Below are 21,965 nucleotides of genomic sequence, written 5' to 3'. Positions count from 1 at the left end.
CCTCCCACTCCTAGGTCTTCGTTGCTCCCCAGCCCCTTTAGCCTTCCCTTCTGGGCCCTCTTCCCCTGCCTCAGCCTAGCGGGGAGGGGTGGTTGCCTCCTCTCCTTCCCCTCCCCTCGGCTGTTGTCCCGCCTCCCGCTCTCGTTATGGTGCGGGGAACGCGGGGGGAGACCCCGCGGATGGTTTCCACGCCCTCCTCCACTGCCCCTGGTCCCACTGACCAAGCCTCCACCTCGACCGCCGCTGCCGAGCCACCTACCACCGCCCTGCTGGGGCACTGGCGGTGGCGAGTACTGGGGAGACCTCCGCTGCTGCAACATCCTCCCGCCCTTCCGATTCGGGGGAGCACTCCCAGCCATGGAAAGGTCAGGGGAAGAAGGTAAGGGCCCGCGCTAAAAAGGCCAGGCCCTCCATAGGCGGAGACATCCCCTGCTGCCGGCGGCCTCGCTACCAGCTGCAGGCATCCTCCCTGCTATTCCCTCCACCAAGCTCTGCGGTGTCCCTCCCCAGTCCCGGGGCGTATGCCCAGGTGGCGTGGCCCCCCCCGCCTGCCGCAATGCTCCCCTGGACCGCCGCTTACGCTACATCTAATGTGGCCCGGGGCCCCTTTCCCACTTGACCAGGAAGCACGGTGTTCGTTGCCTCCTGGGTGCCCGGCCTCGCCCCACGTGGATACCACGTGCCGGCGTTGGCGAGGGTGGTGGAGCCCATGCCATCGTGGCGGCCTCTAAGATGTTACAGGAAGGTGCGTCTTCCTCGCATCGGAGGGCTTGCCGCCCAAGAGGCGGTAGAGAAGGGCCTGGCAGTGGGGGGGTGTTCGTCCCACTGGAACGGCTGGAAGACCTGGGGGTCCACTTAATCCCTGACCTCCATCCCTCCCTTCTCCCAGTGGCCGCCCTGTTTGCCCGCCTTTCTGGCCTAGGGCGCCCCATCTCGTCAATCAGCCCTCTCCCTTGGCTGCAAGGACCCGCCTCAGTCACATCCTCTCGTTCTGCCGCAAGTGCATCTCGCTTCAACTGCCGCGGCGCGTGTGGTGGGGAGGCGCTTGAAGGGTCCTTTCTGGTCCCCTACCAGGGGGCCACTACCGGGTCCTTATTCGAAGGGGAGGCCGGTGCTACCTGCTGCCGGGCGATGGGGCACGGTCCGAAGGGATTGCCCCTTGCCCAGCATGGAGGAGCGTCGTGACCCATGAGCCCGGCATGGCGCCGGCCCTGTTCATCACCGGCACCCTGGCAGCCGCGGCACCCAAAGCTGCGCCCTCTCCTCCTTCTCGTCCATCACTGTGGAGGAGGGTGCAGGCGAGATAGCCGATTTTGGTGGGAGAGGGCTCATCCCAGGGAAATCCTCGCCTTGCTTCGGCTATCCCTGCCACTGCCTCTCCAAGTCCCTGAGAACATTGCCCTTGCCCCCGCACTCCGACCCCTTAGGCCAGCCCACGGATGATACCATGGAGGGCTGGTCATTAGTGGGCAGGGAAGCGGGGCAGCGGAAGACTCAAGCCTCGTTACATCCTTCAGATTCGGAGGCCCCCGGAAGAGCAGGTATGGGGGGCACCGATGACGAGCCTTCCGCCTTACCCCCCTGATGACTCCCGTTCTGTGGTGCCGGCTTGGGGAATCGTGGCAGCACCGAAGTACGCCACCCCTCTTGGGAATCCCTTCCCATGAAAGCTCCTGAGGGAGCCGCTCTTGCCCCTTCCGCTTGAAGCCTCTGTGAGCGGCTGATGTGGGTATCGCCTCGGTGCAGCGTGGAGGGGCCCTGGGGTGGTGGCTGGTGGATCCTCCCTTCCATCTACGAGGAGATCGAGGCCCTGGGTCTGACCCCGGTCACGGCAGGGGGAGGACACCCTCTGGCCAGCGGGCCTCGATCTGGGGTCATACCTCACCCCGGTCCCCCTGCCCGAGTTCCCTTCCCCTGCCGCTGCTTCTGCTCCCGGCCTCTGAGGGTCCCTGGATTCTTCCATCAACCCGCGCGGTGGCACCCTGTTGGACGGCCGCCGAGCCCTTTGGGGCAACGGCCAGTGCCCCGCTGCCGAGGTCCGGTTCCCAGGGGGTGTCCCTCTCTTGGGTGTGGAGGACCCGCCCTCCTTCCAAGGCAGGGACCCCATGACGAACATGCTATCTCTGGATGCTGGGCTGCCACACGTGCCACAGTGGCTGCGCCCGGCAATGCATTAAGGGGTCCCCCTTCCACTTCCCCCAGATCCTGAGCTGCCAGGAGGAGCCACGCATCCAGTGGCTCCTATAGAGGCTCAGGATCTGCCTCGCCCCCTTCACAGGATTCTCTCTGATCCCGTCCTACTGCTGTTAGCCCTGTCCTTTGTCCCCGCCAACCTCCTGTGGATGCCAAAGTGCCGCCCTGGATAACCCCCAGGTGCGGCTTCAAACTAGTTTTTTCTTGTCCCGACCCACCCCTTCCGCCACCCCTTGTTGAACCGGGAGCGGGGCGGGGTCACGTGGCGTCGGCCCAATCGGACGCCAGTCGGGGTCTGCCCCCTGCCTGCCCGCCTCGGTGGGCCACGGGCTGTGACGGGGCCCCACTGGGGGACAGTCATCGATCAGTGGACCCGCCCCACATGTGCTGAGGGAGGAGCCTGCGGGAGTTTCCTCGAGGACGTCCGTGGTCCCAGTAACAAGTCGCAGCTTGAGCTCCGGCGGTGGGGGGATTCCTCAGATCCTCCGGGCCGGCGAGGCGCCCTCATGGGGGAGGGTAAGAGGACGGGGAAGCAGGCCGCCGCGGCCTACGCAGCGGTCCACCTCTTCCGTGACTCTTTACTCACCTATGGGGTAGGTATGGATTGCTGCGCGGCCTGTCGGAGGCGTGGCGTGTCTGCTGCGAGGAGCCCCCCCAGCCCGCCTCATGCACCGATCATCTTTGGCCACATTAAACACCCGGGGCTGTAGAAATGGGTCTCCGCAGGACCAGGTTGGCTCTCTTACCTCTGGAAGGGGGGTACTCTGTGATTTTCCTGCAGGAGACCATAGGATCCGGCCACTGAAGTAGCTGGCAGCTGAGGGGGGGAACGAGGCCTACTTTAGCCACTTATGGTTGCGTGCTGGAGTGGCGACCCTGTTCCTCCCTGACCTACCGGCCGAGTCTGGGGGTCACTGAGGCGTGCCGGGCCGCCTGCTGCACCTCCGGTCCGCATGGAGGGGGCTTGGTTAATCTCATCATGTTTATGCCCCCGACATCGGGCCTGGAGCGGTTGCGTTTTTAATCAGCAAGGCGTCCGCCTTCCTTGGCTACCTGATCCTCAGGAGTGCCTGGTCCTGGGAGGGGACTTTAACACCACCCTCGAGAACGGGAACCGCTCGGGACCGAGCAGGTGCCCGCCACCGCAGACGTCCTCGGATATTGTCGAACGCACACTCCCCTGGTGGAACGTCTGGGCGACCACACACCCGGACAACGTCTTCGAAGTTCACCTTCGTCCGGGGTGGAGGCCCATCGGTCGCACCACTCCAGCTGGACGGCAATTATAATCTGTCACGTTTCCACCATTTTTTTTGTTTTTTTTTTTTTTTTTTTTTTTTTTTTTTTTTTTTTTTTTTTTTTTTTTTTTTTTTTTTTTTTTTTTTTTCGGGCCCACTCCCTCCTGCATTCGGCTGGCCCCCTTTTCGGAATCACCCATCTTGCCACCGTGACGGCATCTCTCTGCGCGGAGAGGCCGGGCCGCCTATTGGCATTTTAATAATAGTTTGCTGGAGGAATGCGGGCTTCGGGCATCCTTCGGGAGTTCTGGCTGGCCTGCGGGGGCAAGTGCACGCCTTTTCCTCCGCGCGGCGGGTGGTGGATCTGGGAAGGGTGTGCGCCGGCTTTCTGCTGTGACTACATCCGGGGTGCCAGCGCGCGGAGGATCGGCCGATAGAGCACCTGGAGGCGGGAGAGGTCTTGGAGCTGGAGAGGCGGTCTGACCGCCAGCCCCGAGGATCCATCCCTCTGCAGTAAGCGTGCCGGGAGAAGCGGGAAGAGCTCCGGGCCCTCGAAGACATCGGGCCAGGGTGCTTTTGTTCGAATCCCGCATCCACCTCCTTCGGGACCCGACTTCGCGACGCGCGCTCTTCACGGCCCTGGAGAAAAGGAGGGGGGGGCAAGAAGAACGTCACCTGCCTCCTGGCGGAGGACGGCACCCCCCTCACGGACCCGGCGGAGATGTGTGGGAGGGCCAGGGCCTTCTACGCGGCCCTTTTCTCCCCGGATCTGACCGATCCTATGCCCTGGCAGAGTGCTCTAGGACGGACCTCCGACGGGCGGCATGGGCGACCGGGACCAGCTAGAGCTGTCCCCCTCTCACTCTGGCAAATTCCTCGGAAGCCCCCGTTGCATGCCACCAATAAATCCCCGGCATGGACGGGCTGAACCAGTGGAGTTCACGCGTGTTCGGGACGTTTCTCGCCCAGAACCTGGTCACCGTCTGGGCCGAGTCTTTGCAGAGCGGAGTCCCTCCGCTCCTCGTTGCAGGTGAGCCGTGCTCACCTTATGCCAAAGAGGGGGGACCTCTGCGACTTATGGAATTGGCGTTCCATCTCGTCCTCAGGCACGGATCAAATCATTGTCAAAGGCCTTCTCGCTACGGCGAGGGTCCGTGCTGGCGGACGTGGTCCACCAGACCAGACTAACCGTCCCGGGCCGCACCATCTTTGATAACTTGTATCGACCTTCTGGAATTAGGGTGTAGGGATGGTCTGTCGTTTGCCTCTGTCCTGGATCAGGAAGAAGGCGTTCAAGGAGGATCCATGGGTATCTTCCTGGGTAATCTGCGAGCCCGTTCGGCTTTGACGTTTTGTGGTTTTCTCCAGGTGCTGTAACGCTTTTGCGGAGTGTTCTGGTCAGGCTCAACTGGATCCCTGACCGAGCCGTCAGCTTCAGGCGGGGAGTGGCGGCAGGGGTGCCCACTCTCAGGCCAGCTGTATACTCTGGCGAATCGAGCCCTTCCTCTGTCTCCTCCGCGAGAGGTTGACGGGGTTGGTGCTTCGGGAGGGCCAGAGCTGCGGCTGGTCCTGTCAAAGGCGTACGTGACGATGGGCTCCTGTGGTCCAGGACCCAGGCGACTTGTGCGGGTGGAGGCTTGCCAGGCGTGGTATGTTTGGTGGCCTCCCTCCGCCCGGGTCAACTGGGTCAAGAGCTCTGGCCTGGTGGTCGGGACGGGTGGCAGGTGAGCTCCTCCCCCCACGCTCAGGCCCCGGTGGAGCGCGGGTCCGCTGCTCTATCTCGGCGTGTTACCTTTCCTGCCACGCACCCGCCTGCCGGAGAACTGGCACGTGGTGGAGGGGCAGGGTGAACGGAGCGGCTCCAAGAAATGGGTCAGGACTACTCCGGTGCCTCTCTCGGGAGGGCACTGGTCTTAATCAACTGTCCCGTCCATGGCTCTGGTACCGGCTCAAAGCACCTGGTCCTGGGTCCCGGATTTTCCTGGCCAACCGCCGGTTGGCGATTCTGGGGTTTCTTGTCCCAGGGAGACGCACTCGAGGCTCTCTGCAGAGGGGTCGTACCACGTGCCCCTGGAGGAAGGGGGGGCAGAGGCCTAACGTCTTACGGCACTCAGGTCCATGTCTTCCGCCTGTCAGGCGGCGCCTTAAGGGCAGAGGCTCCTGGTATGGTGGCAGTAGTCCCGGCGTGAGAGGTATGGCGACCCATTCCTCCGCTGCTTCTGAAGGGACTCAGATTACAAGCCGGCAGATCCTCCTTTACCTCCATCCGCGAAGAGGTCTCCGCGAGACCTCTCTTTGGCTGCCAGTCTTCCTACCAGACCTTCCTCCGGACCTGGAAGATCCCCCCCTCTTATTGCGGTGACCAGCCGGGCGCCACCTGAGGGGGCCGACCTCCTTTGCGCGAGCCCCTGCACAATCCCCACTGTCGTGTCGAGGTGAGCGGAGTCCCCGCGGTGCGCCAGAGGCTGGTCCTTGCCTGGAAGTCACGGGTGGGTCGGAGGACCTCCTTGGGATACGACCGGGGAGGGACTGGCTGGATCCCTGCGTCAGCTCCGGGCTATGGGGCTTCCAGACCGAACTCCCTGGGCGTGTGTTCATGAGGAGGAGGGCCACTTTGCGTGCCTGCTGCTCGGGCTTCCTCGACTCGGGTCCTGCTGAGAGGGAACGCGGCCGCACCACACTCCACACCCAGGCCCCAGGGATGGCTTTTTTATTAGGCTCTGCGCCATTTGCGTGGCCAATCGACCACCCCTACCCTTTCGATGTAAGTTACCGGTGCTATCGGATGTGATTCAAGCCGGTTCTGTTCCGGAGTACCGCGCCACTTGGAACATCTGTACAACACTCGTGCTCCACATACCCTTCCTACATCTCACCCTCGTTTTCGTCCCGCCCCATACCAAAAATGGGGACCTCCTGCCACCTCTGAGGGTGAGAAGCCCCGAGGGGCGCCAACTTGTGACTTTGCCTGGTCACGAGGCCCGCCGTGGGATGTCAAGTTGGAGGCTCTTCAGGCAGCGTGTACTCTTGGCGCCGGTCTCTACCCCTGTCCCTAAACCTGCCTTTTGTGGCTTGTGAGAAGGAGACCTTGGCATGCACATTGTATTGGGAGTGCTGCCAGTGTTGCTAGCCTCCTAGTTCCGGTCTGCCTCTTGGATCCTCCGATATTGGTCGTTTTTGTGGTTGCGACTTTTCCCCTCACCGTTCTCATACACGCAACTCCCTCATCCGTGGCCCACGAATGTCGGTAGGAATCTCCCTTTCACTCGCTCTAGCCCTGGACCAAACTAGCCATCTACAGGCACCAGGGAGAAGGTTGGCCTGATGGGATTTCCTGCGAACTGTACGGGGGGGCCTATTCCGTTCTCCGTCCTATTCACTCATACCGGGCGGAGTTCTCTGGGCGCGTCCACTGCTCCCTGATGCCTTCGAGGAGCAGTGGGCATTGTCCGGGGTTCCTGCTCGGTGTCCCTCAGGTTCCCTTAGTTAAAGCCCTATACCGCACTCTGTCCGTGTTTTTATGTTTTTCATTAGTTGTCCCACGTACTTACTTGGTGTCCCAGACTTGTGGGTCCTCCCCTTAGGCTGGGGGGAGGTCCTTTAGAAGTAGGCGGGCTTCTCCTGCCCACCCCCGCTGGATGCCAATAGGACCAGATTCCTGTACCCCACTGGTCTGGGTCTGTCACACACTCAAGTGAATTTTGCTAGAAGAACCATTAACCAACATCTAGAAGGGCTCATCCCTATTGTGACTTACACAGCAACAGCAAAAAGAAGCAGCAGATGTGTGTGTAGGTAGCAGAACAAAAGAAAAATAGCTTGACAGATAATCTTCAGTCATGATAGTTGTGTTAGTGTTATTAGTGTTCCCCAAAGGAGTGGGAGTTAGTCATTTTGTTTGGGTTTCTATATAATTAATATGACATTGCAATTATTCTCTGTGGTGTTACTTATTTTACAAATGAAAATGAAGTTACTGAATTATCAAACAGGTGCTTCTTTATTCTCAGAGTAATGTTTTTGTGTAGCTATTCTGGTGTATAATTGTTCAGAAAGCTGGTATTTCAACTCACTGTGACAAAAACCTAGTAACCTTTGTAAAGTAGATTCAGCTTCCTTCTGAGCAAAAGGAGAGAGCCCTTAAACTCAAGTTTACTAGCAAAGGGAGGGTGCAGGATACAGCTGCTGTGATGAGGCAAAAATGTCAAGCTGTTTATAAAGACGTAAAACTCTTAAAAGAGCTGAATTTTCAAACAATTGTTTTCGTCTCACTCCCTCCACACAAAAAACATCCAAGAAGGCAGGAGATCACCATGCCTCCTACAAACAAAGACAAGAGGAGCAGAGCTGGTTATGGGGTTTTGGTGCTTGGTGAGGACCTCCAGAGGTTCAGATGGCAACTTTGTGGTTCTCCCATCACTGGCTTTATAGGATCATAAGTTTCAGTGTTGACAATGGGATTTTGTTGCTCTTGTATGTTTGTGCATAGCAACATCACTTACTGATGGAAACCCACAATGCAACATATAGCAGTAGAGAATTTGTGATCTACTAATTTTAGGTCTAGAAGGAGAAAAGATCTTAAAGAAGTCTTGGAAATGTTTAAAAACCCTGTAATTAGGATAATTATATACAAAAATAATTTAAAATTTCCTCTAATCCTCACAGATACATATGACTAGTAGGAATTTTTTAGCCCAATTTATTTGAGGAATTCACCAGGAAAGTTTTTTCATAATTTAGTTACTTTGGAAAGATTTGAAATTTCAGAGCTATGCTAGAATTTTCCTTTAATTGTACAGACATATATCTTTAATGTAATAATCAGATACCCCCTATTTTCCCCAGTAGCTCTTAAAGTGCACGTTTCCATGGACATTTGACATGTACACAGATTTTGCACTCACAGAAATGGTGACCACTTCTGAAAGTTTGCCCTCTATGGCTGAGCTCTGCTTCCAAGACTTCCTTTCTACTAAAACCTTGAATAGAGAATAAGATGGAGCATTTCCTTTCCTAAGTTTTTTTAACTACTATTATTGTCTTCACATCAGAGCTAGTCTATTTGCCAATAGCAAAACCTTCTGTGGGAAATCCCACATGAAGAGCAATTTCTAAGAGTTACTAAGGAAACGAAAACTGTCTTAAAAGAGCTGGATTTTATTAACTGGAAAATATCAGACTGAGAAAAATGAACAATTATTTAAAATATTTTCTTATGAACACAAAATTGTATTAATTTTAAAATTGCTTTTTATAGAACTGAATTCCTACAGAGTGGGTTGGGATGGGAATTGGGCGTACTCTGCCAGTGAAAATAATTCAGAATAACTTTTATGTCCTCTAGGATGGCTCAGGATTAATTTACATATTGTTTGATGTGCAGTTTAAATTTGGATAAGAGAAAATGTTACATAATCAAAGCTACTGTAAAATATAAGCTGAACAACAAATTCCCAGGAACAGATGAGTATTTCTTAAGTAGTCCTTGCTGTCAAAAGATATCTAATTTAAAGACTTCTACTTTATTAATGGTGCGTTCACAATTAAATTACTTAAGAAGCTTTATTAGATTACAGCGCTGGCCTGGATTTTCTGTGGCTTGGCCTCCAGTGAGTATACTGCTTTATCTTTCTTATAGCATTTGCAGTAGTGAACGCTATAGTTGAGGTTACATATTCAGTTCTTACAACCCCTTGTTCTTGTATGCTCACAACTTTCCAAAAACGTTTCCTGTGGGACTGAAACTTTTCATGCTGTGTTGTTTAATTTTTGAAAGTCTTACTAAAGAAAGTGAGAAAGTGAAATATATTTACTCAGTTTAAAGAAATTTATGGGATTTTTATTGCTTGCTAGGGACCTTAGCTTGCAAGATGCTGGGAGTTCAGCATGCTCAGCAAGCACCTTGTGGGATCAAAGCCCAAAGCCTCAAAAAAGACTGAACAAAAAATATTCTATGGCACCTCTGAGGAAAAACTTCTCTGTTGAAAGTGGAGAGAGGAGAAAATGTTGAAGGCATGGATTCTCAACTTGGGGGTTGTGACTCCAGCAGCAGTCATGGCAGCCCTCTTATTTATATGGCTAGATTGAAGGGGGAATCCTCAAAACTCTTTCCTTGTGTACTGTGGGGTCATGGTATGAAAAAATGTTGAGAACTACTAGTGCAAGCAGTTGAAAAATTACTTCTGGGCATACTCTGTGGGTATCTACTAAATGTTAACAGCTTATAACAAGCCCAGGGGCTGTTGCTCAGAGATTACTGCTAGCCCAGGATGCATTGTAAAATGTCTCAGCTAAACACTGCATTTTTTTTTGAGTAAATTCTGGGAAATTTAATTGTCCTTTCAATTGATTAGTATTTTCACTATAGCAGTTAGCATGGACTAGGATTTATCGATTCACTGAACACAGCCTTCTTCCATTTGTATAGGTCCATGGAAGGAACTTGCTGTCCATTGATTATGACCGAAACATCCGCACAGAGAAAATATATGATGATCATCGGAAGTTTACACTGAGAATAATTTATGATCAGCTAGGACGTCCTTTTCTTTGGCTACCCAGCAGTGGGCTTGCTGCTGTCAACGTTTCTTATTTCTTCAGTGGACGACTGGCTGGACTTCAACGCGGTGCCATGAGTGAAAGAACAGATATAGATAAGCAAGGCCGAATCATATCCCGCATGTTTGCTGATGGGAAAGTATGGAGTTACACGTACCTGGAAAAGGTAAGTGGCTTAATTTAAATTACAGCAGTAGTTACAAAGGCTGAAAAGGTGTTAGGCATCGGCACAAAAGGTTTAGGCGTTGTGATGCTGAGCATCACAGCACCTAACATTTAGACATCTAGAAAATCACTAGATTCACAAAGCCTGTGTAAGGTGCCTAGGCTGTCTGTACAGTGAATGGAGAGAGAGAGGCACATTAGAGCCAGGTTGCTAGGTGTGAAGTGCAGCCTAAACTAGCTAATGGGAGATGCTGACCAGAGGAATATGTGCCCCTCTTATGGAGACAGGCACCGAAGTCTGGACTGCAGGGAGGGGCCTGTCTCTGTTAGCAATTCACAGCCAGGAACTTTGTTTGGAGTTAGGCCTTTATACAAGAAGCTGGAGGTGGGAGGAAACCTACCTCATAACTTTTAGCCCAGTGGTTAGGAGACTTACCTGGGCTGTGGGAAACCCCGTTTGTGCTCCCTTCTCCCCCTCAGGTAGAAGGATGTGCCATCTCTCAGGTGAGTGCTAGGCTTTAGCGCTGATGTGGGGCTCCCTAAGTCTCTCCAGAGGGCAGCAGCTTCACGGAGAGACTGATGGAAACTTCCCCCCCACCCATTAAAATGCCCTCACTACTGAGCTAAATGTTCGGAGGGAGCTCTTCCTCCTCCCCCCGCCAGCCCCAGCTGTTCTGTCAGAGCTCGCCTGAGATATGTGCTCAGAGGGCACCCACTGGATTGGGCCACACACGATTGCCTGTCTGCCTCTGGTTTAAATATAGCTTTGGGGCTTTGATGGGAGACAAGTGCTCAGACGCCTGAAGGGAGCTAGAAGTGCACATGCAAAAAGGCAGAAACATAGGCTTCTAATGTCCTTTTACTGGAAAAACTTAGGGATCAAATGCATTTATGCACCTACAGGATTAGGTGGGAGTTTTGTACATTGTAGTGGTGCCCAAACTGGGACTTAGGGACCTAAAACAGGGACTTAGGTGCTTAAAGTCTTTTGTACGTTCAGGAAAGAGACTGCTAATACATGTTCATATATACATACATATACATGATGTAGGATTCTTAGTGTTCCAACTGTTAAAAAGCCTTTTGTGCCAGATCTGTGAATTTTTTAGTTTTTCAATTAATCAGAGGAAATACTTTGTTCATGGTTCAGTTCTTCTGAGATATCCATAAAATAGAATAGGTCACCATATAATAGCATGAACTAACAGGATGAATTTTACTATTTTAAAATGCATGACTAAGCCTGACAGAACATCCCAGTAGCTCCAGATATCTCATCTCTAATCATTATTTATTAAGTGAAAATATGGTAATTCATTTCTATTTAACCTAATTTAAACCACTTTGATCTTCAGAGTTTATCTAATCCTTAAAAACACTGCATGCCATGTTCCCTAAACCCCCTCCCTCCCAGCCTATTGTTTTAGGTATGCTAGAACAGTTCTCTCTGCTAACTTCTCCACACATTTTTACAGTATTCAGTGTAAATTAAAACTGCCAGAGGAGATATAAATTAGGGCATTAAACTCATTTTTCCCAAAACAGTAAAGGAAGAGAGTGGAAGAGGTTGATACAATGTTCCTTCCATTTCCTTCTCGAGATTGATCTTTTTCTCAAAGAGGAAAATTTATTTATCACAGATGTTGGCAATATATTCATACTGTTGGGCAACATTGCACCTTAGATGTATTTTGATTTTATTTATATTTTTTATTATTGTAACACTCAGATCTATTCAATAATTTTTTTATTTAAAAATGTGCTTTTTTCCCCATAAATTCCGAAAGTGAAAGAAACTGAAAGACAGTAAAAATATATAATCTCTGTCTTTTTATTTTTTTAATAGTCCATGGTACTACTGCTTCAGAGCCAACGGCAGTACATCTTTGAGTACGATTCCACAGACCGTCTCCATGCTGTCACCATGCCTAGTGTTGCTCGGCACAGCATGTCCACTCATACATCTATTGGCTACGTTAGGAATATTTATAACCCTCCTGAAAGCAACGCTTCAGTGATTTTTGATTACAGCGATGATGGGAGGATTTTGAAAACATCTTTTTTAGGAACTGGTCGACAAGTCTTCTACAAGTATGGGAAACTATCCAAGCTGTCTGAAATTGTTTATGATAGCACTGCAGTTACTTTTGGATATGATGAAACTACTGGAGTTCTGAAAATGGTTAACTTACAGAGTGGTGGCTTTTCTTGCACAATCCGGTACCGTAAAATTGGTCCACTGGTTGATAAACAAATCTACAGGTTTTCTGAAGAAGGCATGGTCAATGCAAGGTTTGATTATACCTATCATGATAATAGCTTTCGGATTGCTAGCATCAAGCCTATAATAAGTGAGACTCCTCTTCCTGTTGATCTGTATCGTTATGATGAAATCTCTGGCAAAGTAGAGCATTTTGGCAAATTTGGAGTAATTTATTATGATATAAATCAAATAATTACTACGGCGGTGATGACACTGAGTAAACACTTTGATACCCATGGGCGCATTAAAGAAGTTCAGTATGAAATGTTCAGATCACTCATGTATTGGATGACAGTCCAGTATGACAGCATGGGAAGAGTAACAAAGAGAGAACTGAAGCTTGGGCCTTATGCCAACACAACCAAATATACTTATGATTATGATGGAGATGGGCAGCTCCAAAGTGTGGCAGTAAATGACAGACCAACCTGGCGTTATAGTTATGATCTGAATGGGAATCTTCATCTCTTGAATCCAGGGAACAGCGTACGGTTGATGCCACTACGCTATGATCTAAGAGACAGAATTACACGTCTGGGTGACATGCAGTACAAAATTGATGATGATGGGTTCCTATGTCAACGAGGCTCAGATATATTTGAGTACAACTCAAAAGGTCTCTTAACAAGAGCTTACAACAAAGCAAGCGGATGGAGTATTCAGTACCGTTATGATGGGTTAGGGCGAAGGGCTTCTTGTAAGACTAACTTGGGGCACCATCTTCAGTACTTTTATGCTGACCTTCACAACCCAACGAGAATGACACATGTTTACAATCATTCCAATTCAGAAATTACTTCTCTATACTATGATTTACAAGGCCATCTCTTTGCAATGGAAAGCAGCAGTGGAGAAGAATACTATGTTGCCTCCGATAACACAGGTACACCACTGGCAGTGTTCAGTATTAATGGCCTCATGATCAAGCAGCTTCAGTACACTGCATATGGAGAGATATATTATGATTCCAACCCTGACTTTCAGTTGGTCATTGGATTTCATGGAGGCCTGTATGATCCTCTGACCAAACTGGTTCATTTTACTCAGAGAGACTATGACATTCTAGCTGGACGTTGGACATCACCCGATTACACAATGTGGAAAAATATCGGTAAGGAGCCTGCTCCATTCAACTTATACATGTTCAAGAGCAACAACCCTCTCAGCAATGAACTTGATTTAAAGAATTACGTAACAGGTGAGAACTCATTAGTGGTTGTTTACTAAAAGGTTTTAGTGTAAATTTCTAAAGTTTAGAATTTTTTGTTGGAAAAAGAAATAGATCAAACTTCTCCATTCCAGGACTTTTCTTTGGCTGTCTCCTCATCCACCTGCAGAACCCTTCTCCCATCAAGCTAGGACCATCTTCCCATTCGGTAGTATGAAAAGGACAGCGTAGTCTTGACCCCTGACTCTTGGTTGTGACCCCCAGATTAAGAACCTATGAAAGAGCGGCACACATGACTATTAAATAAAGGGGAATCATTTTCAACTAATAATAAATAATAATCTTTAGTTTTTATGTAGCACTTTTCATGTAGATTTCAAAGTGCTGTGCAATGGACGGTACCATTATCCCCACTTTCCAAAGGGGAAAGATGAAGAGAGATGAAACTGAGTGCCCCAAGTCATCTAGCAGGTCAGTGGCAGAGTCAGGAATTAGGACTCAGGTCTCCTGACCCCCAGTCCAATGCCCTGTCCCTTCAATAGTATCCTCAGAATTACCTACTGACTTTGTCCATGGGCACAACATGAATTACTATCAAGAGTGGCACCGATTAAACATTTATTTACTTTCCAAATTCTGCCTTTAAACTCCAACCTATTTTTAGCTCTTGCTTTAAGAAAAGAACCTTAATGTTTTAAACAATGTTTCCTTTTGGAAGACTGAGGAACATCTGTAGTGTTAGGATGTGGAGACAATAAATCAGTTTAGATTGCATGTACTGGGTTTGGGTGACACATTTAACTTCCTCTCAATTACTACTAATTTGCCACTTAGTAGGATCACATAGTACTTGAACTAGCTGCAAACCATTTTTTAAAAAGAAAGGTAATTAAGATGTATTCAGGAGAAACTCTCTGAGAAGTGAGTCTGCAGCATGTTGTAATTAAAAACAGTAGTACGATTTAAAAAACACAGTTTTAGTGGCAGCACTTCAAGAAAAGTTATATTACGACTATTAGTTCTTTGCGACTATGACTGCATTGTGCGTGCATAATTTCTCAGGTTGCCGTTCAGTCATTTTGCATTCTGAAGACAATAGTATTTGCTCTTGATACTGGGAAAAAAAATATCAGTGATCAAAAATATCTTGAATTCTTGGTCTAATTCTGTGGTCCTTAATTGAACAAAACTATCAATGTCCGTTAGGGTTTGGCTCAATTAATAACTGCACACTTTGGCCTCTAATGATTAACTTCAGAAGCCCCCAAACCCAGTGGGTCCTGTCTCACTTTAAGAGATTTTATTGCACTCAGAAGATGTTATGTTTATTTTCATTCTTGCAGCCACAGAAGTAATTCAGAAAAGATACACTAATTGCTTGTACAGTATGAACTTTTAATTCCACCAAAAAATGGTTTATTGCTAATGCAGATACGTGCTGTTATCACAGGATTCCCTGGTCTAAAAGAATGTTCTTGGAAAAGAAGTTGTTATATAGAGAGTCAATTTTCATAAGTGAGAAATACATAGAACCTTCATTTCTCCAGCTGTGTAACGAAATCCTGTGAAGAACATTAGAAATAGAAAATAATGAACTATTAGAATGAGAGAGAACCTCCTCTTTATTGCCAAATGAGGACAGCTAAAGTAAATTGTTTGGGAAGTAATGTTCTACCCTATGATAACAAACTGAAGCCATGAGAAAAAGGAATAATGGTCCTATGCTGTATATAGCTGAAGGGAAAATGTATAATATAATCGAAGATCTGTACACATTTCTTTAATGTAACTGGGATAGAATCTGAAATTTTGTACAATGTTATTTATTTCAGTATCTAGAGGAACAAAAAAAATTAAGCGTACACATTTAAAACTTCTCCACCCACTAAAATTAGATTTGTAATGGCTCATTCCACTCCACCCCTAAAAGACACTAGGAAAACAAGATTGTAACATGCCCTGGATGTCAACAGATTCAAGCTCATCAAGCTTTTCTTAACTTCAAACAATTAAAAACACATTTAATTTGAGCAAAAAGTTTTCATTCTCCCTCCCCATTTTCAGAGAGAAAGGAATAAGGGAGGGAAAAATCAGAAACATTTTCAATAAAAATGTTCACAAAATTTTTTGAATAATCCAAAAGCCATTCCTTTCCAGAACTTGCAGACTGAATATTTTGAATTCTTTTGGAAAAATTCTTTCAACTACTTAAGCCATGTTGCTTAATGCACTGTGGGAAGATGTTCAGATACTACTATGATGAGCGCAGGATAGGAACCTATATAGAATAGAGAAGAATCATCGGGTAGTCAGGATCCAAATCAGATAGAGCTTTTTTGGGCAAAAACAATACCTTGGACTTCACAAAAACTGACATTGAAGCAGAGGAAAAATGCTCCCTGTGAAACATAACTGTGTAAGGCCTTGATTCTGCAAAGAGTTATGCATGTGTTTTACTTTATGAAGTTGACTTGAATGGAACTACTCACCTGCTTAAATCTTTGCCGGAGTAGGGCCTACGAGGGGAACCATGTTTTGTGCCAGAGGAAGTTTCCAAGCGTTCTCACAAGCATTAATCCAGTATCACACAGAGTATAGCCCCATTGTAATAATCCAGTCAGGAGGTAACAGAGCTAGGGGTAACAATGGTGAACTGTAGGAAAAGTTTAGGTCACTCACATATTGGATGTCAGTTCCATATGACAATATGGAAAGAGTAACCAGAGAGCTGATATAGAATCAGAAATGGAAGGCTGGAAGGAACCTCAAGAAGTCATCTAATCCATCCACTGAAACAGGATTAAATATACCTAGACCATCCCTGACAGAAGTTTGTCTAACCTGTTCTTAAAAACTTCACTTCACAGAGATTCCACAACCTCTGTAGGTAACCTGTTCCAGTGCTTAACTATCCTTCTACTTATATGTCACTGGTGGCTATTTACAGTGTATTTAAAATAGTCATTCTTGCATCAGTTCACTCTGGAAGAGTACAATTGTGAGAGCTGCCAAGCAATAACAGGTTAGAAATTCAGAGGCCAAACTCTACTTGAACTCACGAGTTGAGGCCATAGATTCCCTGAGATACCCATTACACACCTTCATTTTTCACTCATTTATTTACTTTTGATTTTTAGATGTGAAGAGCTGGTTGGTGATGTTTGGATTTCAGCTCAGCAACATCATTCCTGGTTTCCCTAGAGCAAAAATGTACTTTGTGCCACCTTCATATGAGTTGTCAGAGAGTCAAGCCTGTGAAAATGGACAGGTATGCTGAAGTTCTTGGTGTCTTAAACAGATTTTGTTGGTCTTATATTGTATTTGGGTGTCATTTTATGACTATAGACAAAGGGTCTACAATAAATAGAGTGCACAATATTTGTTTCCTAGTGATATGAAATTCAGTATAGTCTGCTTTTGTAGTATTGAACATGCCATCTTTCTTACCAACCTAGATTATTACCATAATAGCAGTATCATTAGTTCTTCTTATATACCCTTGAGTTGTTACTCGATTAACAATAGCAAATGGAAATCTCAACGTGTAATTTACCATCTGTTCTATCTATATCATTATAATCCTTATGTCTTTTATTTATATCAATAAAAATGTGGTTTGTAATTACTGTACTATTAAAGAACAGTTTTACTCACAATACTGTATAGGGGAAAAAATCATATTTTTTGTTTGCTGGGGGATTTAATTTTTGGCAGGTTTGAATTGTAAGTTTTGGTGTTGCAATTAAAAGTAAACTGATGTTTACTTCTTTGCCCAATTAGGAAAGGCTTATGCTTTCTCTCTCTCTGTCTCCCTGTCACACACACATGCACTCACGCACACACACTTGAAATTACTTACTCAAATACTGGGCCAATTTCTAGTCTCAGAAGTCAGTGAAGTTACTCCACATTTATAGTAATGTAACTAGTCTTAGAATAAAATTTTAAAAGCATCTAAGTGAATCAGGAGCACAAGTTCTATTTTCAAAATTAAGTAATTTTTGGCCTGGTCTACACCTAAAACTTATATTGCTCAGGGAAGTGAAATATTCACCCCCTTGAGAGACGTCATTAAACCGACCTAATCCACCTCTAGGTCAATGAAAGAATTCTTCCATCCACCTACATACCGCCTCTCTTGAGAGGCAGGTTTACTACAGTGATAGAAGAACTCACAGCTGTTCTGCTGTAGCATTCTAGTGTAGACATACCCTAAGCTCTGAGGTGCCTATATCTCATTGAAAGTCTACAAGACTTAGGCTCCTAAGTCACTTTTGAAAATGTGACGTAGGTTCCTAAGGCACATGGCACATTTTTACCCTTATATCTTCTAGGTCAGAATGTTCAGAAAATATACATAATCTGTTAATAAATAGGTTCTATGGAACCTCTTTAAAAGTTTTAGCTGATTGACTCCTGAATACTCTTGTGATGGTCATGGTGTAGATAACCAAGATGGATAAATCCGTATACATATACTATACAAATAATGTATCTGAAAAGACAAATGCACAAAAAGTTTTTATCTAACATTAATCAATTCTATGGTACTTTGAAAACTGAGTCCTTTATGTTGGTTTAGATAACTGCAATATGTATATGCACTGCTGTCTTTAGTTGGTTCACTGCATAACACTGTATAGTGTATAGACCAGCAACAACAGTTTGAGTGGTACCTTCTATAGCAGAGGTGGGCAAACTATGGCCCACAGGCCACATCCGGCCTGTGGGACTGTTCTCCCCGGACCCTGAACTCCTGGCCCGGGAGGCTAGCCTCCAGCCCCTTCCCACTGTTCCACCTCTGCTGCAGTCTTAGCTCAGTATGCCACTAGCGCAAGGCTCTGGGCAGTGGGGCAGTGAGCTCCTGGGGCAGCACAGCTGCTGAGCCTGGCCTGACCCGGTGCTCTGTGCTGCGTGGCTGGCTCCAGCCGGGCAGCACGGCTGCCCGTCATGGTGCAGCCGTGCCACCAGCCACTGATGCTCCAGGCAGCACAGTAAGGGGGCAAGGATCGGGGCAGGGAGGTTGGATAGAGGGCAAGGGAGTTCGGGGGGTGGTCAGGGGCTGGGGGTGTGTATAGGGGTCGGGCAGTCAGAAGCAGGGAACAGGGGGTTTGAATGGGGGCAGGGGATTCAGGGGCAGTCAGGGAGATGGGGTGGTTGGATGGGGCAGAGGTCCCAGAGGGGGCAGTCAGGAATGAGAGGAAGGGTTGGATGGGGTGGCTGGGGGCAGTCAGGGGTGGGGGTTCTGGGGGCGATCAGGGGACAGGGAGAAGGGGTGGTTGGATGGGGCAGAGGCCCCGGGGAGCCAATCAGGAAGGAGAGGGGGTGTTGGATGGGGTGGTGGGGGGATCCAGGGGCAGGCCAAGGGTCAGGGAGCAGGGGTCCAGGGGCGGCCATCAGGGAATAGGGGGGTTGGATGGGGCAGGAATCCCAGAGGACCATCAGGGGCGAGAAGCAGGGGTGGTCAGATAGGGGGCGGGGGCCGGGCCACGTCTGCCTGTTCAGGGAGGCACAGCCTCCCCTAACCGGCCCTCCATACAATTTCTGAAACCCGATGCGGCTCTCAGGCCAAAAATTTTGCCCACCCTTGTTCTATAGCTTATAGTTTTTTACAGCACCATTTCTCATTGTTCTTTTTAATAAGGTTTAAAATGGGACTCTGAAGTCAGCATTTTCAGGCTGTCTAGATCTTGTTTGTTTGTTTTTGCAGCTAATTACTGGAGTCCAACAGACAACGGAAAGACACAATCAAGCGTTCATGGCCCTTGAGGGACAGGTCATCTCTAAAAGATTACATGCCAATATTAGAGAGAAAGCTGGGCACTGGTTTGCCACAACTACTCCCATTATTGGGAAAGGGATCATGTTTGCTGTGAAGGAAGGCCGTGTAACAACTGGCACTTCCAGCATAGCCATGGAAGACAGCAGAAAAATTGCCTCTGTGCTTAACAATGCTTACTACCTGGAAAAGATGCACTACAGCATTGAGGGAAAGGATACCCATTACTTTGTCAAGATTGGCTCGTCTGACAGTGACCTTGTCACCCTGGCGATGACCAGTGGGCGGAAGGTATTGGAGAGCGGAGTAAACGTCACAGTTTCCCAACCAACCCTCCTTATCAATGGAAGGACTCGAAGGTTTACGAATATTGAATTCCAGTATTCTACCCTGCTACTTAACATACGGTATGGACTGACCCCCGACACCCTGGATGAAGAAAAGGCACGCGTGTTAGACCAAGCTCGACAGCGAGCCTTGGGATCAGCATGGGCCAAAGAGCAGCAGAAGGCACGGGATGGCAAGGAGGGCAGCCGCCTATGGACTGATGGAGAGAAGCAGCAGCTTTTGAGCACAGGAAGGGTTCAAGGTTACGAGGGATACTATGTACTTCCAGTGGAGCAGTACCCAGAGCTAGCAGACAGTAGCAGCAACATCCAGTTTTTAAGACAGAACGAAATGGGAAAGAGGTAACAAATTAACCTGCTGTCATCCTCTGCTGGATGAATCAGTAGTCACAACTGTTATCTCCTCTCCTAAGGAGATGAAGACATAACCGGGGGCACTAGGCTGAGCTACTTTGGGATAGTAAGTGGCAAGAAAGCTCATATTTTTTGAGTTAAATGCTACTGTTCAAGTGATTAAAAACCACATCCTGAAGTGGACTAAAGCCAGACTGATAACTTTAACCATACAAATTAAAAAGTACCCCTAAAATATTACCCACTTGTTCTGGGTCTAAAGAAAAAAAAGAAATAAAAATAGAAAAAAGGCCTCATATTATATTACCTCACTCCATTCACACGTGAGCAAACTTTAAGAAATTCAAGAGGGCCACCTTTTCTAGACCAGCTGATGAAACAAAAATGATTCACACTGCTTGTTTGGTAAATATTCAAGAGGTTTTTGTTTAAATCAAGATACAGGTGCATTTAAAACATGACTTTGGGGTGATTTGTGTGTAATAACTGGAGGAAAATGAGAATGCGAGCAAGAGACCACTGGAAATACTAAATTAAAAAATTATTTAAAAAATAACAAACCTGCACTTGCACTCAGACCCTGAATTTGTCTGGCCTAAAGTTTAATTTATTCAAAGAGGGCAGAGTGTAAAGTTAAATTCAAAATGGTGGCTATAATCACTACAAATAAATTTCATACTCTGTTTGTCTTTGAAGATTCCATTGTGGACAGTATAACACAGTTACAGGGTGTAGTCTGTTTAGATTCAGTAGTTTGTTGGTATCAGTTCCAGTAGAGCTGTGGGCATTGTGTTACACTATTGCAAATGGGCACCACTTCAGATCACCCTGTACATACATCAGCCAGAAGGCACAATCACTGTTTCAGATTTTAAAATTATTAGTGTGTTTGTTTGGTCGAGAAACTGAGACAATCACATTATGGTCACCACAAAAAATTAAAAAAAAAAAAAAAAAAGCTAAGAACTTTGGTACAAGAACTTTTTTGTAATATACATGTATGAATTGTTCATTGAGTTTTTATATTAATTTTAATTTGCTGCTAAGCAAAGACTAGAGACTAGAGAGCAAAGATAATTTATGGCAAAGTGTTTAAATTGTTTCTACGTAATAAAGTCTCTAAAACTCCCGTGAATTATTTGTCTCTATTGTGGAAATGTTTTGAGAAAGAAAATTGTGTAGCTGTGGGTCTGTCTATATCACCTAGTACATGAAACCTTTTAGATGCAGAAGTGGGGTGCTAGTATCATACGTTATACAAATTCTATTAATATCCCTTCCTCTGGACTCCAGGTAAGCTATGCATTCACCAGCAGCTCTGTTACAAGTGTTAAACTGGCAGACATTTTTGAAAGCATTTGCCGTGGAGCAGAACAAAAATAATTTGGGGAAACCAATGAAATACAAGTTACGTTAATAAAGCGACTGAAAAAGTTAGGGGGGAGGAGCCCTACAGGCAGGTGTGCAGATATAGGACCCAATTCTGCAACTGGGTATGTAAACCGCAAACAGAGCCATTCTACCATCACTGACTCAGTTTTAGAGGCAGGCCATAACTACTTTATTGCATCCTACCTTTACCAAGCCTGCAGCTGTTTCTATCTACCATTGTACAGACAGTCGGACTACTACTGCTCCCATTTACATTGGTGTACATTGACTCAGCGGAGGTTTTTTTCTCGACTCATGCTAGTATATCTCCGAGCAGACTTTGTTCTAGTGACATCTTATTCAAAGTTGTTGTCCAGTTGGTGAGACAGCTGGCATCAGATATCAATGCTAGCCTTTTAGAAACTTTTCATTTAGCTCTAGTGGTTACCACTTTGGGGTTCTTAATTAGGGTTGCCAACGTTCTACTCGCACAACACCGAACACTCTGCCCCGCCCCTTCTCTGGG

The 21,965-nt window shown here is 47.4% G+C and overlaps 1 protein-coding gene across 3 annotated transcripts in view; it reads left to right on the top strand.

Annotated features, from left to right (window-relative positions):
- Window positions 1-21,193, top strand: part of TENM2 (teneurin transmembrane protein 2) — an 851,854-nt gene extending 830,661 nt beyond the window's left edge. For all 3 annotated transcript variants that reach the window (XM_075068078.1, XM_075068077.1, XM_075068079.1), the window contains 4 exons: window positions 9,862-10,158; window positions 12,004-13,618; window positions 16,726-16,856; window positions 19,299-21,193. In XM_075068078.1, the coding sequence (XP_074924179.1) occupies window positions 9,862-10,158; window positions 12,004-13,618; window positions 16,726-16,856; window positions 19,299-20,060 (2,805 nt within the window). In that variant the 3' untranslated portion in view covers window positions 20,061-21,193. The remainder of the gene's footprint in view (window positions 1-9,861; window positions 10,159-12,003; window positions 13,619-16,725; window positions 16,857-19,298) is intronic.
- Window positions 21,194-21,965: the final 772 nt, after the last annotated feature.

Source organism: Chelonoidis abingdonii, chromosome 7 (assembly GCF_003597395.2).
Source record: "Chelonoidis abingdonii isolate Lonesome George chromosome 7, CheloAbing_2.0, whole genome shotgun sequence".
Taxonomy (NCBI): Eukaryota; Metazoa; Chordata; order Testudines; family Testudinidae; genus Chelonoidis; species Chelonoidis abingdonii.
Note: the sequence above shows the minus strand (reverse complement) of the source record. Positions and strands in the feature narration are given on the sequence as shown.